Genomic DNA, 15,171 nt, shown 5'->3' with positions numbered 1-15,171 from the left:
ATTATTAGATCCATTTGATGTGCTTTATGTGAGCTCTTCTTCAAGTACACATTTGGTATGCTTACTGTGAACCCTTTGCCAAATTGGTATAAACAAATGTTCTTACTTTTTGGCAAGCTATTCTTTGAGTGAGATGGTGTTTTTAGGTACACATCATAGCTTTGCAAGTTTCCTACTCACACAATTCAACCCTTGAAAATTTATGTAGAGGTCTCTCAAGTCGCGAGTCAGTTCTCTCATTTTATCATCCGCACCCACTTAGTATAAATAGAAGTCCCTGTTTTGAATGTCCTTGACTAGGATGTCATTGTTTGGGTCTAGAAGATAGCCAATTGATTGATTTCTATTGATTATCATGATTTTCCAATAGATATTTACTAACTTTATCCTTTTTGCTGACCTTGTTGCCTTTTTACTCTTTCACAAATTTATTTGAAAATCCTTTTTACAATTAGTAAACCAAATAACTTTTTGCTGTTGTCATAGCCTAGCTCTTGTAGTAATACTCGACAAATGCACTTCTGACAAATTCAAAATCTTGTGGGTTGTAGTCGAATAAGCCACTAGCTCCAGGGCATTTTGTTTGGAAGTGGTAGATAACATGAATAGGTGATATGTATACATTTAATGGTCTAATATCTCGTCGAATGTTTAGGTTCATATAGACTATGCGGAGTTGTTTACAGTTTAACATAACCCTTTTTCAGACTACTTTCATGAGAAGCTACGCTATGTGAGAAATGGTTGTAATTATCATTGTGTTATTGGAAGTTTTGAGTACTATTGGTATTTACGTTTGAAAAGTGTTAGTAGCTATCCTTATTTTGATTTTCCCAAAAACTAAGACTAGGGGTTAGGGGGGTTTCACAATCGTTTCCTCACTGTTCAATGGACTAGCTCTTTGCCAATGAAAATTGCCATCTGCCTCTCGTGCATAAAACAACATAGTCATGCCTAGGTGGGGGGGGTGTCCCCTATTATGAGAGTGTTCGACAAAATCTAACTGACCATGAGCAGATTTGACCTCGGGCCCTAGCTCCCCTAATAATAATGAGATGTCTCTGCTTGTACCTGTCCAACGCTTGTGAAATCCAACACGAAGGAACAACCTTTTTCCACAATCATTTTGGGGAACAAGGAGCTCCATGGAGTGGGCTTATGGCGGGGGATGAACCCCCCTAAGGCTGGTTACACACTCGAGCCTCTCCTGGCCACCCTTGTAAAAAAGTAATTGAGTAAAGCCACATGGAGCAAGCTATAAGGCGTGTGATTTTCGTTACCCCCCAAGTTTGGGCTCAGAAGACTCTCGTCTACGTGTCTGAGCGTAGGTTTCTTTTATTCTGGGTGTAGTTGAGCAATGTGAGATAATCTCTTGAGACAGAGAGAGTGTCAAAGAATCTATGATGAAGGTTGCTTTAAAAAAAAGAAAGAAAGAATAGGAAATCTCAAAGAAAGATTAGCCAGCGGGCATCATGGATGGTAAGCAAAATAGAAAGCTAAGAATTTAGAAAGCGAGTGTCATGATTGGAACGGCTGAAACAAAAGCGTGGAGAGAGGTTGAAAATGCCCTACGCATAACACCTAATTGAGGAAATTGGGATATGGCATTCTAAGAAAGACACGAAAGCATTCCCAACAATCCGAATCAGCGGACGTGCACGTGCATTTTCGATGTGTAACGTTAAGGAATTTCCAAGAATTTGAGAGTGCGTTGAAATCGTTGCTTAGCTTTCACGTCTCTTGGGGAAATCTCTCCTTGCAAGAGCCCACTGTAGTCTAAGCAGACGACGTATAGCGTGAGGGAGAAGAAGAGCGGCGAAGTCAGAGGGGAGGTGCACAAGAAGGGAGCAGGAGAGGACAGTTTTAAGTGATCAAGCATGTCCGCGATTCACTCTGCTTCGCACTACATTCCTAGCTCCAACGGTGGAGATTGCGCACGGTGGAGGTCTTGCATCTGCCGTACGGACCTTCCACAACCCGGCAAAGCCCCGTCGTTTAAACTGTTCTCGACCCATGTGCGAGGAGCTAACCAGCCCACGGCGAGTGCCGTCGGTATCGACATCGACAGTGAGGAACAGCGAGCGGGGGAGCTCGCCGCAGCTGCATTAGCAGCAGATGCTGCCCAATCGAAAGAACAAGTTGGTCTAAGGCGGAGTCAGGACATTATTGATGCAGAGGCACGATTGTTCGTTCCAACGTACGCGCGGTTCCCCGTAGTGTTCGCCAGAGGAGAAGGCTGTAAGCTTTTCGATGTCGAAGGTAAAGAATATCTGGATATGGCTGCCGGTATAGCAGTGAATGCTTTGGGCCATGGTGATCAAACTTGGGTTAAGGCTGTTACAGAGCAGGCAGCTACTCTGGCCCACGTCAGCAACCTTTATCATTCTGAGCCCCAGGTAACAGAAACCTTTCCTTTCTCGGCACTCAAGAGATTATTTGCATATTATCCGCAAGAGCTATATACATTGCTCAAGTACAGTTAGATATATTGTGCACGTAATTGGCTTAAGATTATGCACATTCGACTTGCCCCCCTTGAAGTCGGAATTTGTAAATCAAGGACTCTCGGGGTCGGTGTGGTATATGAAAAATTGTGAAAGATATCTGATGAGACTAATTGTACAGATTTCATGGATTATTTTGTTGGGACATGCGAAACGGAAACCATGAGAAGGGTGGCAAGCCATCATACAAAAAACTGATGTATAGTGGATTTGTAAACTTAGGGTTAATCAAAGGCTTTGCTGAGTTTGCAGGTGAAGCTTGCAAAGCGCCTGGTGGAAAAGTCCTTTGCAGACCGAGTTTTCTTTGTCAATTCTGGAACCGAGGCCAATGAAGCTGCTATCAAATTTGCGAGGAAATATCAGCGGATTAAAGCAAAGGAGAAAAATGAGACCCATTGGTTCAAACTTGGACAAGAGCGGCCAGCTACAGAATTTGTGGCATTTACTAATAGCTTTCATGGGAGGACCATTGGGGCTCTTGCGCTGACAAGTAAGGAGCAATACAGAGCCCCATTTGAGCCTATCATGCCAGGTGTGCAATTTGTGGAATTTGGAAATTTAGAAGCAGCATGGAAGGCCGTTAAACGGGGTAAAACAGCAGCAGTATTCGTGGAGCCAATACAAGGAGAGGGAGGGATTTATCCTGCCGTAGTTTCTTTTCTTAGAAGCCTTCGTACACTTTGCAATGAGAATGGATCTCTGCTCGTGTTTGATGAGGTAAGACAAGTTTACACTATCATTGGTTTAATTCTTTGCAAGTGCACTGAGAGAGAAATGTCTTATAATAGCATGCTCTTTGCTTAAAATGTAGTATCCAACGGCAGCAGCTGTGGATCCAGCTGATGTCAAATGTCTTCTTCAATCGAACATACTCCTGGATTTTATAATCATCCACCAGAAACATTTTTCCTTTGACTATCCTTTCACGTCCAATACATGTTATTGCTTTGAAGCAAGACAGATCATTAGAAGCCTTAGAATCAATATTCCCTCAACATGCTAATTGAAGGTCCATGACCTTTTGTAAGCCTTTCCCAGATGATTGATTGGCAGATTGCAAATAATGCAAGGAGGCATGCGAAATAATGTTGTGGCTCCTCTTGATTTAGCATCCAACCGCAGTCCCATGTGATGTTTGGATTGGCGTTTTGACAAAACGTTTAAGGTTTGATAAATCCTTATTTGTTGGATGCATTTTCCCTACAATTGTCCTTTCAAGTGAAATGCATGCAGCAAGACAAAATTCTAAACACCATGTGCTTCTGGATTTATGCATACGTCAATTTGCCAAAGGAACAATCAGGGCAAGCTCTTTTATAAGGCTCTTATATAATCTTCTATTTATGGTAGCAAAAAAGTTCCGCATTCTCAAACCATTAGTCCTGATCTCCATGTGTTGAGATTCCGCATCTCCAGGCGTGGCCAACCGACCAGCCCCCATGCAGCAAGGGGGGCCAGAGGGGGTAGGCTGGCCGACCAGCTGGTCGGCCCAGTTGGCCTGACCGACCAGGCTGGTCGGTCCAGTCAAACTGGCCGACTTCCCCCCTTGGCCTGCCCTATAAAAGGGCCTCCTTCCCTTCATTTCCTCCAACACTTCTTGCAGCTCCTCAAGGCTCCAGCATACAGCCTGCTCCTGACCATCCCCTCAGAGCCCCCTCTCAGCTGCTCAGTTGGCTGCCCACACTCCCGCAGCAGATCTTGCCTCTTCAGGGCTCTTGCCTCCCCACTCCAGGCCTCTGCCTCTTCGTTTCAGGCTTCTCCTGCCTCCGTGCTCTCAGGCTTCAGCTTCCTTGTGTTCCCCCTTTTTCTCTGCTTCAGTTCAGCCTCTCCAGCAGCTCCTGTTTTCTATCTTATTCAAGATATCTTGTATTTCAGTTGCTGCCCTGGTTTAAGGGCTGATTTACAGCAGATCAGTGGTGGTACATTTTGTTATCTCTAGTGTTCTCTGTGTGGCTCTATAATTTCAGTTTGTTTGCATCTTCCGCTGCCATTTTAATATGGTATCAGAGCCAGGTTTGCGGTATGGACAATTGCGCCAATAATGGCCAGGAGTGCCACAGTGATTGCAATTACCTTTGGGAGCAGGACGGTCACTGGAGGGATCTGAAGGAGATGAGTTATTGGCAGAGGACGGGGCATTCTTGGATCGTGATTTGGGACGATGGGCCACAAGAGCCTCAGAAGAACCATCAGAGGTTTTAGTGAACTGTTCCTCCTGATCCATCATCATGGGGACAAGTTCCTCCCAAGTGATGGTGCTGAGGCGGCCAGAGGTAATAAGAGAAGAATAGAATGCTGCATATCGACTGTCAGTAATAACATGAGATAAGAGAGTAATAGCCATATCTTCGGAGGAGATAGCCTTGCCTGCATGGAGGATGTCTTGATGCATGCTCTGCATTTTGTTGATGTGGTCCCGTATGGAAGGAGAAGTAGTTGGATCGAGGCGACGAAGCTGAACTTCCAAGGAAATACGTTTCATGGGAGTGACGCGAAGATACATGCCATCAAGAAATTCCCAAATAGCACGTGCAGAAGTAAGATGCTTGATATGATTGAGAACCCCTGGTTGACAATTGAGAAAGATGAACGAGCGTACACGAGCATTCAATTTATCCCAGATAAGAGAAGCATGTGGCTCCTCCTCAGGTGACGGACGAGGGATCCCGGGATCAACAAACTCAGCAAGATCATAAGATTCCAATACAGACGCCATCTGAATTTTCCAAAGAGAATAATTGGTCCCATCTAACTGCCGAGCATCTGGAAATGTAGGAAGAGTGGGAATACGTACAGGCTTGTCAGACTCTTGAAAGAAACTGGACATAGGGGATACGCGAAGATCCGGAGTAGAATCCTTTGTTTCATCAGCCATAACTGAAAACAAGGAATGGACAGCAACAAGGGGCTGAAGAGAAGATCAAGGTCTAGAACAGGGCCAATCTCAACAATCGAACCCAAAGATCAAGAGCCAATAAGTTCTGCCAGAAACCCCTGAATAAAGTCGTACGGGTGAAGACGGGAGCCGACCCGATGCGTGATGAAGGAAGGGGGGGAGAGGCTCTTGATGAAGCAGTAGGCTGCTATTGATAGCCCGCGGTTCGGGAAGAAAATATGCGAAAATATGCTATATAGGGAGGGGAGAAGGGAGGGAAGAAAATATGCGAAAATATGCTATATAGGGAGGGGAGAAGGGAGGAGAGAAGAAAGCTCCCAGATCAGAGAATAACCTGGTGCTCTGATACCATTAGTAGAATGGCCGGTCCAAACCGGCTGTCCGGTGGCACGATCGCGGATGGTGACACGATCCTTGGAAGTTCAGCTTCGTCGCCTCGATCCAACTACTTCTCCTTCCATACGGGACCACATCAACAAAATGCAGAGCATGCATCAAGACATCCTCCATGCAGGCAAGGCTATCTCCTCCGAAGATATGGCTATTACTCTCTTATCTCATGTTATTACTGACAGTCGATATGCAGCATTCTATTCTTCTCTTATTACCTCTGGCCGCCTCAGCACCATCACTTGGGAGGAACTTGTCCCCATGATGATGGATCAGGAGGAACAGTTCACTAAAACCTCTGATGGTTCTTCTGAGGCTCTTGTGGCCCATCGTCCCAAATCACGATCCAAGAATGCCCCGTCCTCTGCCAATAACTCATCTCCTTCAGATCCCTCCAGTGACCGTCCTGCTCCCAAAGGTAATTGCAATCACTGTGGCACTCCTGGCCATTATTGGCGCAATTGTCCATACCGCAAACACAAACGAGCTGACGCACCTCTGGCCGCTGCGGCTGATGCTTCCCTTACCCCTACTCCTGCCTTTGTTCACCTTGAGCTCTTGAATTCGGTCCCCCTTCCTGCAGCAGAGTCATTGGCTCTCCATAGCTCCGATGCTCGTGAATGGATTGTTGATAGTGGGGCCTCTCGGCATATGACCCCCTCCTCCTCACTGCTCCAGGATCTCACTCCTCATTCTGGTCGTGTCTGCATCGGCGATAAGCACTCTATTCCTGTTCATTCAGAGGGCTCTCTTGATATTATTCCTGATGGCAAAGGGGGTAAACACTCTTCTCGTGTTCTTTATGTTCCGTCTCTCGGCTTTCATCTCCTTTCGGTTCATCAGATTTGTCAAAACAATATGAAAGTTGAGTTTGAAGCAGCCTCTGTCACCATCCGCGATCGTGCCACCGGACAGCCGGTTTGGACCGGCCATTCTACTAATGGTATCTACAAGCTTGTTGCCCTTCCCTCCCTCACGTCTTGCCTTCATAATGCTGAATGTGTACTATACTAAAGACTTTCGGCCAAGCTAGCTAGCTGCTGAGTCAAAATATATTTGAGCATGGTATGTTTAGTGTATTACACTCAAAGGAAGTAAAAGGAACGTACAATGGATCATTCGTGCATCTTAGAACTTATACCCATTCATTCCTACTTTTCGCTTCTCTGGTTCATAGCGAGGCTTTCAGATGATTCTTCTAGGAAGTCTTCCTTTTTATTGGTTTTAATTTACTTTTGTTCTTTTGGTTTTGCTGCCCCTTCCTTGACAACTCAAGCAGGACAGTGCGAGGTTTCTTAGACATAGAAGGTAAGGAATCTTGTGCAAAAAATATGTTGGTTGTGCATCAATTCTCTCAATATGTTGATAGGCTAGCAATTTGAACTTTTGAGGTGAGCCCACATTCAAATGGTCATGGAACAAATAATAAAGCCTGCAGTTTATAATAAGATATTTTCTTAAATACTTCAATAAAACAAGAGACAGTTGTAAACTAGATGCATCAGATTGGATTTCCTTAAGGCTAGATAACTCTCTTGTAGAGACTCCAGACTAGGTGAACTTCTAGTGTCTTTTTATTGCTTTATTGCTACTTCAGGTACATAAATTTGGAATCTACTAAAATGTTTTAAGAATTGAGGGCTTACAGGAACCTCTCTTGGCGACCTTTGGCATTATCGGTTTGGTCATTTACACATTGATGCTCTTCATCGTGCTTTCCGTGATCAGCTTGTCCTCGGCCTCCCTAACGTCGGCACTCGCCAAGGTCTCTGTCCCTCTTGCATATTGGGCAAACAACATCGCGAGCCGTTCGCTCATCATGCCTCTCGCCGTGCCACTGTTCCGCTTGGTCTTGTTCACCTCGACCTATGTGGCCCTATGCAGATTATGTCCCTTGGGGGAGCCTCGTACTACATGCTCCTTGTTGATGATTTCAGTCGCTACTCTTGGATCTATTTTCTTTCCCACAAGGATCTGGCTTTCAGTCGTTTCCAGACCTGGCTAGCCATGGTGGAAAAAAGAATCCAATCACTCCCTCAAAATTCTTCGTGCTGATAAAGGTGGTGAATTCACCTCTCTCGAGTTTGATCGGTTCTTGAGTAGTCAGGTGTCAAACGGGAATTTGCCAACACAGGTACCCCTTCACCCTCGTCTGCTCCTCCTTTGGAACCCCGCTCGGTACGTGTTCCGCGATGGCTCATTGATACTCTCCGCTCCTCCGGTCTTGAGGATCCCTACTCCGAACCACCCCCTGATGATGGGCCTCGTCGCTCTCATCGCCATCTCCCACCGTCCTCTTCTGATCCCCTTCATGTCAATTATGCCCTTATGTCTCGCATCCTCGCCACTCGTGAGCCCACTACCGTTCCTCAGGCTCTGGCCCAGCCTCATTGGAAACAGGCTATGGAAGCGGAAATTCATGCTCTTCTTCGGAACCACACCTGGGACCTTGTCCCTCGTCCCTCACATCGTTCCGTCATTGGTGTCCGGTGGATTTTCAAAACAAAATACGCCTCTGATGGTTCTGTCGACAAGTATAAAGCTCGGCTGGTGGCTAAAGGCTATGCCCAACGACCCGGCATCGACTATGGGGAGACCTTTGCACCTACCGCCCGGATGAGCACCATCCGCACGATCCTCGCTCTTGCCGCCCACCATCAGTGGCCCATCTTTCAAATGGACGTCAAATCTGCATTTTTGAATGGTGATCTTCATGAAGAGGTATATGTGGATCAGCCGCCCGGCTTCATTGATTCTCGTTCTCCTTTCATGGTCTGTCGCCTTCGCAAGGCTCTCTACCGTCTCAAGCAAGCTCCTCGGGCCTGGAATCAGCGTATTGATACCTTTTTCTGCCGCCAAGGACTTCTTCGCTCTCTGGCTGATCCCAATCTTTATTTTTTTCATGAAGGACAGCTTCATACCTTCATCATTCTTTATGTGGATGATTTAATCCTCACCGGGAGTCATACCAATCATATCCTTGCCATTAAAGTTGCTCTTCAAACTGAATTTGAGATGACGGATATGGGCCTTCTCCATTTTTTCTTGGGTCTTGAGATTTGGCAGACTAAGAGGGGGTATTTTGTCTCTCAGCAACGCTATGTTCAAGAGCTCCTCGAAACTTTCCACATGGCTGACTGTCGGCCCATCACCTCTCCCATGGATCCCAACGCTAAACTCTCTGCTTCTGGGTCCACTGCTTATCCTGATGCCTCCCTCTACCGCCAGCTTGTTGGATCTCTTCTTTGGCTACTTAACACTCGACTGGATCTTGGCTTCTCTGTCGGCACCCTCAGTACCTTCATGCAAACCCCTTCGCTTTCTCATTGGCAAGCTGCTCGACGTCTCCTCCGCTATCTTCAGGGGACCTCTACTTTCGGGCTCTTTTATGCTGCCGGTGGTTCCTCTCCTTCCCCGCTCACTCTCCGAGGTTGGAGTGACTCCGATTGGGCTGGCGACCCCGATTCTCGCCGCTCTACCACGGGCTATGTTTTCTCCTTTGGCTCTGCGGCTATCTCCTGGTCCAGTAAACGCCAACCCACGGTCGCCCTATCTTCCACCGAGGCTGAGTATCGGGCTATGTGTAGTGCCACCTGTGAGGCTGTGTGGCTTCGGCGCCTTCTTCTCGATTGTGGTTTTCAGCAATCCACTTCTACCACACTTTTTTGTGACAATCAAAGCTGTATTGCCCTTGCTCGCAATCCGGTTTTTCATGCTCGGACCAAACACATTGAAATTCAGTACCACTACACGCGAGAGAAGGTTCTTGACGGTACCATTGTGCTCCTCTTCAGCACCACTTCCGACAACGTCGCCGACATATTTACCAAATCTGTTTCTCCTCCCCTTCTCCAACATCATACCAGCTCTCTGGGTCTTGTGCCACACCCTGGAGCTGAGAGGGGGTGTTGAGATTCCGCATCTCCAGGCGTGGCCAACCGACCAGCCCCCATGCAGCAAGGGGGGCCAGAGGGGGTAGGCTGGCCGACCAGCTGGTCGGCCCAGTTGGCCTGACCGACCAGGCTGGTCGGTCCAGTCAAACTGGCCGACTTCCCCCCTTGGCCTGCCCTATAAAAGGGCATCCTTCCCTTCATTTCCTCCAACACTTCTTGCAGCTCCTCAAGGCTCCAGCATACAGCCTGCTCCTGACCATCCCCTCAGAGCCCCCTCTCAGCTGCTCAGTTGGCTGCCCACACTCCCGCAGCAGATCTTGCCTCTTCAGGGCTCTTTCCTCCCCACTCCAGGCCTCTGCCTCTTCGTTTCAGGCTTCTCCTGCCTCCGTGCTCTCAGGCTTCAGCTTCCTTGTGTTCCCCCTTTTTCTCTGCTTCAGTTCAGCCTCTCCAGCAGCTCCTGTTTTCTATCTTATTCAAGATATCTTGTATTTCAGTTGCTGCCCTGGTTTAAGGGCTGATTTACAGCAGATCAGTGGTGGTACATTTTGTTATCTCTAGTGTTCTCTGTGTGGCTCTATAATTTCAGTTTGTTTGCATCTTCCGCTGCCATTTTAATACCATGGTCATATCCTTGAGTGCCTGTAATATAGGATCCATACATATCTGAGCCTGCCACGTGTGTCTCTGAAAATCCAGACACTTGGCCGTGACCAAAATTTGCAGATAGGTAGGGCCCAGGCTCAAAATAATGTGCTCCGAATTTCAAAACAAAATGATATAATTTCCCCCACAAAAATCCTGAAAAGGGGCTTTGATACCAATGTAACTAGACTAGCCTACAGCCTGCTAGTTGAGGTCTAATTTCTCAGTTTAGGGATGTAGAAATGACAGCAATGAATGATAGATATGCAGGACAGCAAGTGACAATAGGATTTCATGTGCAAGATCAACAAAGTACGTGGGTTTAGTTGTAGATCCTTCAGCTTGTGAGGGGCTGCACAAGCACATGCTAGGAACTCACTTCCTAGGCTAGGAGGGCAGGTCCTAGTTGTTCATATATCAGTACAGCCAAGAGCTTGGAGGCTTAGCGGAAATACACAATTGCAAATCAAGAGTGAATACATGGAGCAGCAGGACCTCCCCCTTTTATAGGTTTGGGCTGGGCCTTGGCAACATTTACAACATTGATTATGGGACAGCCATCCTAGGATGCCACATGGCAACTTAAGGATTCCCCTACTTAAAGTACTATTAATTTACAATCCATTTAAAGACTATCTAAACCAAAAATTACTAAGGAAATGTCACCTTTGTTACAACGGAGAGTTCAGAGTCCCAACGCGATCCAATTTTTCCAATTGGTCCCACCTCCTTGCGGTAAAGTGATGGCAAATATATGTAAAGGGGGGTGAACACCCTGAGGCTCTTATGGTGGATTTAGGTTTAATGAGTAACTGACATACTTAAATCGTGAGCTCCACTGGCTTTGAGCTCGGATCTTCTTCCAAATCTATTAGGCTATCACAGATGGATAGACTGGCCTGAGCGACGCAATGCATGACAAAATTCCAACATCAAACTACCATTAAAATTCCAATGCAAGATAGCCATGTCAGCTCTGGATAACATTTCATCGCTTTTAGATTGGAGCAAGCTGCGAGATCCTACTACCTAGCCACATATGTATTGTCGGTTCTCTCTTTTTGAGGCTTTGGGCAATGAAGTAATAAATCAAGCCATGAAAAAATCAATCACGTTTGCATTGCTCAATCTCTTTAGGTTTAGAAGTTTATTTATATATTGTTGATTGGGAGAGGTACATCCCAAAGGTGGAGCTGTACCCATACACAAAGGGATGCTGGAAACTGTCCCTGACCCGTCACTTCAGTGTCTCAAATGTCCCCACATTGTGGCCTTTATATAGAGGGATGGGTGCACGTGATCTGGCCGACCTGCCCTACTTTGGGGTCTTGACGAAAGTTTGTTTGTGGGGCTGCCGACCTGATGGCCAACCCTGGGACCTGCCAGCCGACTATAACAGCCCATCCTTGATGACCAGTACTAGCCGACCAAGGCTCCCTTTGGGGCCTATATAAGGCCCCATATGCAGCTTTGTTTTCTGTGCTTTGTCCCAGCCATTGGCCTCTCCCCTTGCGTCCATTAGGAGCTTCAAAAGATGGGCAGCTCCATGGCAGTCCCTTGTGGAGTTTTCAGCAATAAGGGGTCCAATCAACTCTAAGAATGCCTACACAGGTCAGTTCCGTCACTCTCTTCGTTTGGGGTCTTATATGTGAAGAGTTGACCTTATGATGACAGCACCCCCTCTCAACGAGCCAATGTGAAATGTAACCCACTTCTGAAAGCATGTACTCCAGCTGCTTGCTTGGAAGAGTGCCCAGGGACACGTCAAATGTGTCTTTCACGTCCAGTACATATACCTGCATCTCCATTTTGAGCTCTTCAAAGTTCTGCTCTTTGGTGATAAGGCACGTGACCTCTAAAATCCGTTCCACATCATCCACACTCCATCATGCCCATATGGGTCCATGACTCTTCCAAGAGGTAGTGACCATCTGCTGGTAATCTCTGTGTACTTCCATGTTGACCCTTGTTTAGAGAGTTCCTAGTGGCTGTTCCACTTAGATCCCCCCTCAGTCTCCAAGGAGTAACTTCTTTGACAGATGACCATGTCAACATTGCCGCCTTCATGAAGTCCACAACACTAACTTTCAAAGTCATCATGCAGGTGTTGCATGCCTCTACATTGCTGGTAAGTCTTTACCCTCCATTCTCCGTATGGGGAACTACTAAGCATCCACAGACACTAGGTGTTTACCCTCGATTCTCTCATTGAGAACTGTATACAGGGTATCCACAGGCACGCACGCACACAGGAGAGATTTCTTAACAAGATATGCTTCAATCTCGAGTCTATCAAATCCCTACGAAGAGCCTCACGGTCATAAGAGAATTTGTAGGCAATGGAGCTCATATAACAGTTGAGAAAGGATCTAATGAGAGTAATGTAAAGATCTAGTGGAAGTGACAAGCCCTGAATGCACGTAGTGGCTCAAAGTGATCTTTGTGATACCTTGGAAGAGCTTAGAGCTCAAAGGCGACCCCTCACCCTAGCAACATTTCCATCACCTCCATTAACGACCTTCACAGACAAAAAGAAAACTCTCTTACACGACGCATGGCCCGTCTAAACTAATGGATTTGGAGCCCATTAAGGATAGCAAGTTGGACAGGAGACAGGATAAGGTGGGATGTCCAGAGATAGGGAATTGATGCTGTCCTGCTGCCAGATGGTATCTTGTGGCTGACCCTGAATGGCATTCCATGCCTGCTAAGCACTTCACTCTGTGAAATTTATGGTATCCTTTTTGCTACTGGCAGCCAATGCCAATTGTAAGCTTGTAACTGTTTGGTTACTTCAGAATTTAGACAGGTGAGCACCCAAAGAATCTTACGACAAGGTCAGCTTGAAGAGCATTACAGGTTTAGACTTCAGTACAGAAGAGCATGTAGACATTACACACTCCTGCGACATCATAAATAAGATATGCTCCAAGTTTTGATGCACCTCAGAATTCAGACAGGGGAGCACCGGAAAATTCTTACATCAGGATCAGTTTAAAGAGCATTACACGTTTAGTACAGAAGAAGTTCTCTCTAATGATAGTCCATGGATCACACACGCATGTTTGATCACTGTATTGTCCCCACACTAATGTACAAAAGTTTACATTTTTTATAATGTTGCAGGTGCAGTGTGGGCTTGGTCGCACAGGGCGTTTGTGGGCACATGAAGCATATGGAGTGCATCCTGACATCATGACTTTGGCAAAGCCACTTGCAGGCGGCCTTCCAATTGGTGCCGTCTTGGTAACTGAGGCCGTGGCATCCGCCATAAATTCTGGTGATCATGGCAGTACATTTGCCGGTGGGCCTCTTGTATGCCATGCTGCTCTTGCAGTACTGGACCGAATATTAGGGCCTGGATTTCTTGAGAATGTAGCTGGAAAAGGACACCTTTTACGTAGTCTATTGATTGAGAAGCTTGGCACTAACCCACATGTTAAAGACGTCCGTGGAACGGGTTTGATTGTGGGTATTGAACTTGATGTGTCCGCCACACCCTTGGTGAAAGCAGCTCTTGATAATGGTCTTCTAATTTTGACAGCAGGAAAGGGGAATATTGTCAGGCTTGTGCCACCTTTAGTTATTTCAGAGCAAGAAATCAAGCATGCAGTGGAAGTCTTATTAAATTGCATTTCTGTCCTTGATGGGCCTCTTACCTGACTCAAGGCAAGATTTTGACAGGCACTCTACAGAATCTATCTGTTCATTAGATTGTTTTGGAATTCTGATGACTCTATTATTATGGGCAGGGCAATTCTCTTGGGCTTACTTGTTTATTATGTTGGTTCTTTAATAAAATTTCTAGGAGCTGTGTGGTTTGTGGTATGTACTGTCATCTTAGACTTAGAATTTCAAGTTCAATGAGCCTGCCCATGTGCCGTTAGCTATGGGTGATATTGACACAGAATACAGGTTAATGTGAGAATTGGTTTTGTATGATTTGGAGAACATCGAACAGAACATGGTTGATGTTTGCCTTGCTTCCCAAACTAATAGTTTTGGCTTATTTAAACTGCATTCATGACATGTGGTTCACTGAAGATAGTCGGTGGGGACTTCTTTATGTCTAGAGTAGCCTTGAACACGAAGATATTATGTATGCCCTTTTTTAAAATAGATGCAATATTATGTATTTACAAGATTTATTTGTTATTGCTTGATTTACCGTGAGAAAATTTTATCCACCTATTTCTGTATCAAGAAGGCTACATGCTTTGCGTAGCTGGGACGTCACTGTTGTGCTTGCGGGAAAAGATTTCAATTGATTGTTGTTTCTGACGAGATAATTCGAAAGGTTGTTTACAAGTATTTCAGTTGGAAGACTTTGCTAGAGTGTGAGAACGTCCTTTTATGTGCAATTTTGATTGATGAACTTTTAGTTCAAATCGTCAGGTGTGTGCCATTTGTTAGGTGGAAAATAATTATGGTCTTGATAGATATGGATATGGAATCTCAAGAGACACTTAGAAATCTGTTCTTAAAGTGTTTACGTTATGTTGTTGCTATCATGGTTGGGCACGTTTCATGAGGGTGTTGGGTTATTAGGCTTAGTTACGTGTGTTTGAGAGTGGTGTGAGAGATTATGTGATAAATGCTGCCACGATTCTACTGCTGCTGTGCCTCTTCCTTATTTAGTCGCCGCCATTCTGTAGACAGATTCTACAGCACGTTTTTCTTCGATTCAATCCCATGGCTAGACAAGAAGATACGCTGCCTGTTATTCTGTCTTGGACTGTCGATTGCTTATGTTCTGCCCACGCCTTATAGACTTGGTGATGTCACGCAGGAGGAACGACTTGGCTCGTCATTAGTTTTGTTGCTGCGCCATTTATAAAATCCAGGC

At 45.9% G+C, this 15,171-nt stretch overlaps 1 protein-coding gene across 1 annotated transcript; it reads left to right on the top strand.

Moving 5' to 3' along the window:
* The first annotated feature begins 1,469 nt into the window (after nt 1-1,469).
* WIN1 (HOPW1-1-interacting 1) lies at nt 1,470-14,205 on the top strand. Its single transcript, XM_087394525.1, has 3 exons — nt 1,470-2,396; nt 2,757-3,221; nt 13,452-14,205. The coding sequence occupies exons 1-3, from the start codon at nt 1,878-1,880 to the stop codon at nt 13,986-13,988; spliced, it is 1,521 nt and encodes a 506-aa protein (XP_087250651.1). The 5' UTR covers nt 1,470-1,877; the 3' UTR covers nt 13,989-14,205.
* Nucleotides 14,206-15,171: the final 966 nt, after the last annotated feature.

The sequence above is a fragment of the Dipteris shenzhenensis genome, chromosome 23 (assembly GCF_047967505.1).
Source record: "Dipteris shenzhenensis isolate YYH24624 ecotype China chromosome 23, Dip_SZ_1.0, whole genome shotgun sequence".
NCBI classification, from domain to species: domain Eukaryota; kingdom Viridiplantae; phylum Streptophyta; class Polypodiopsida; order Gleicheniales; family Dipteridaceae; genus Dipteris; species Dipteris shenzhenensis.
This window is presented reverse-complemented; position numbering and strand designations above follow the sequence as displayed.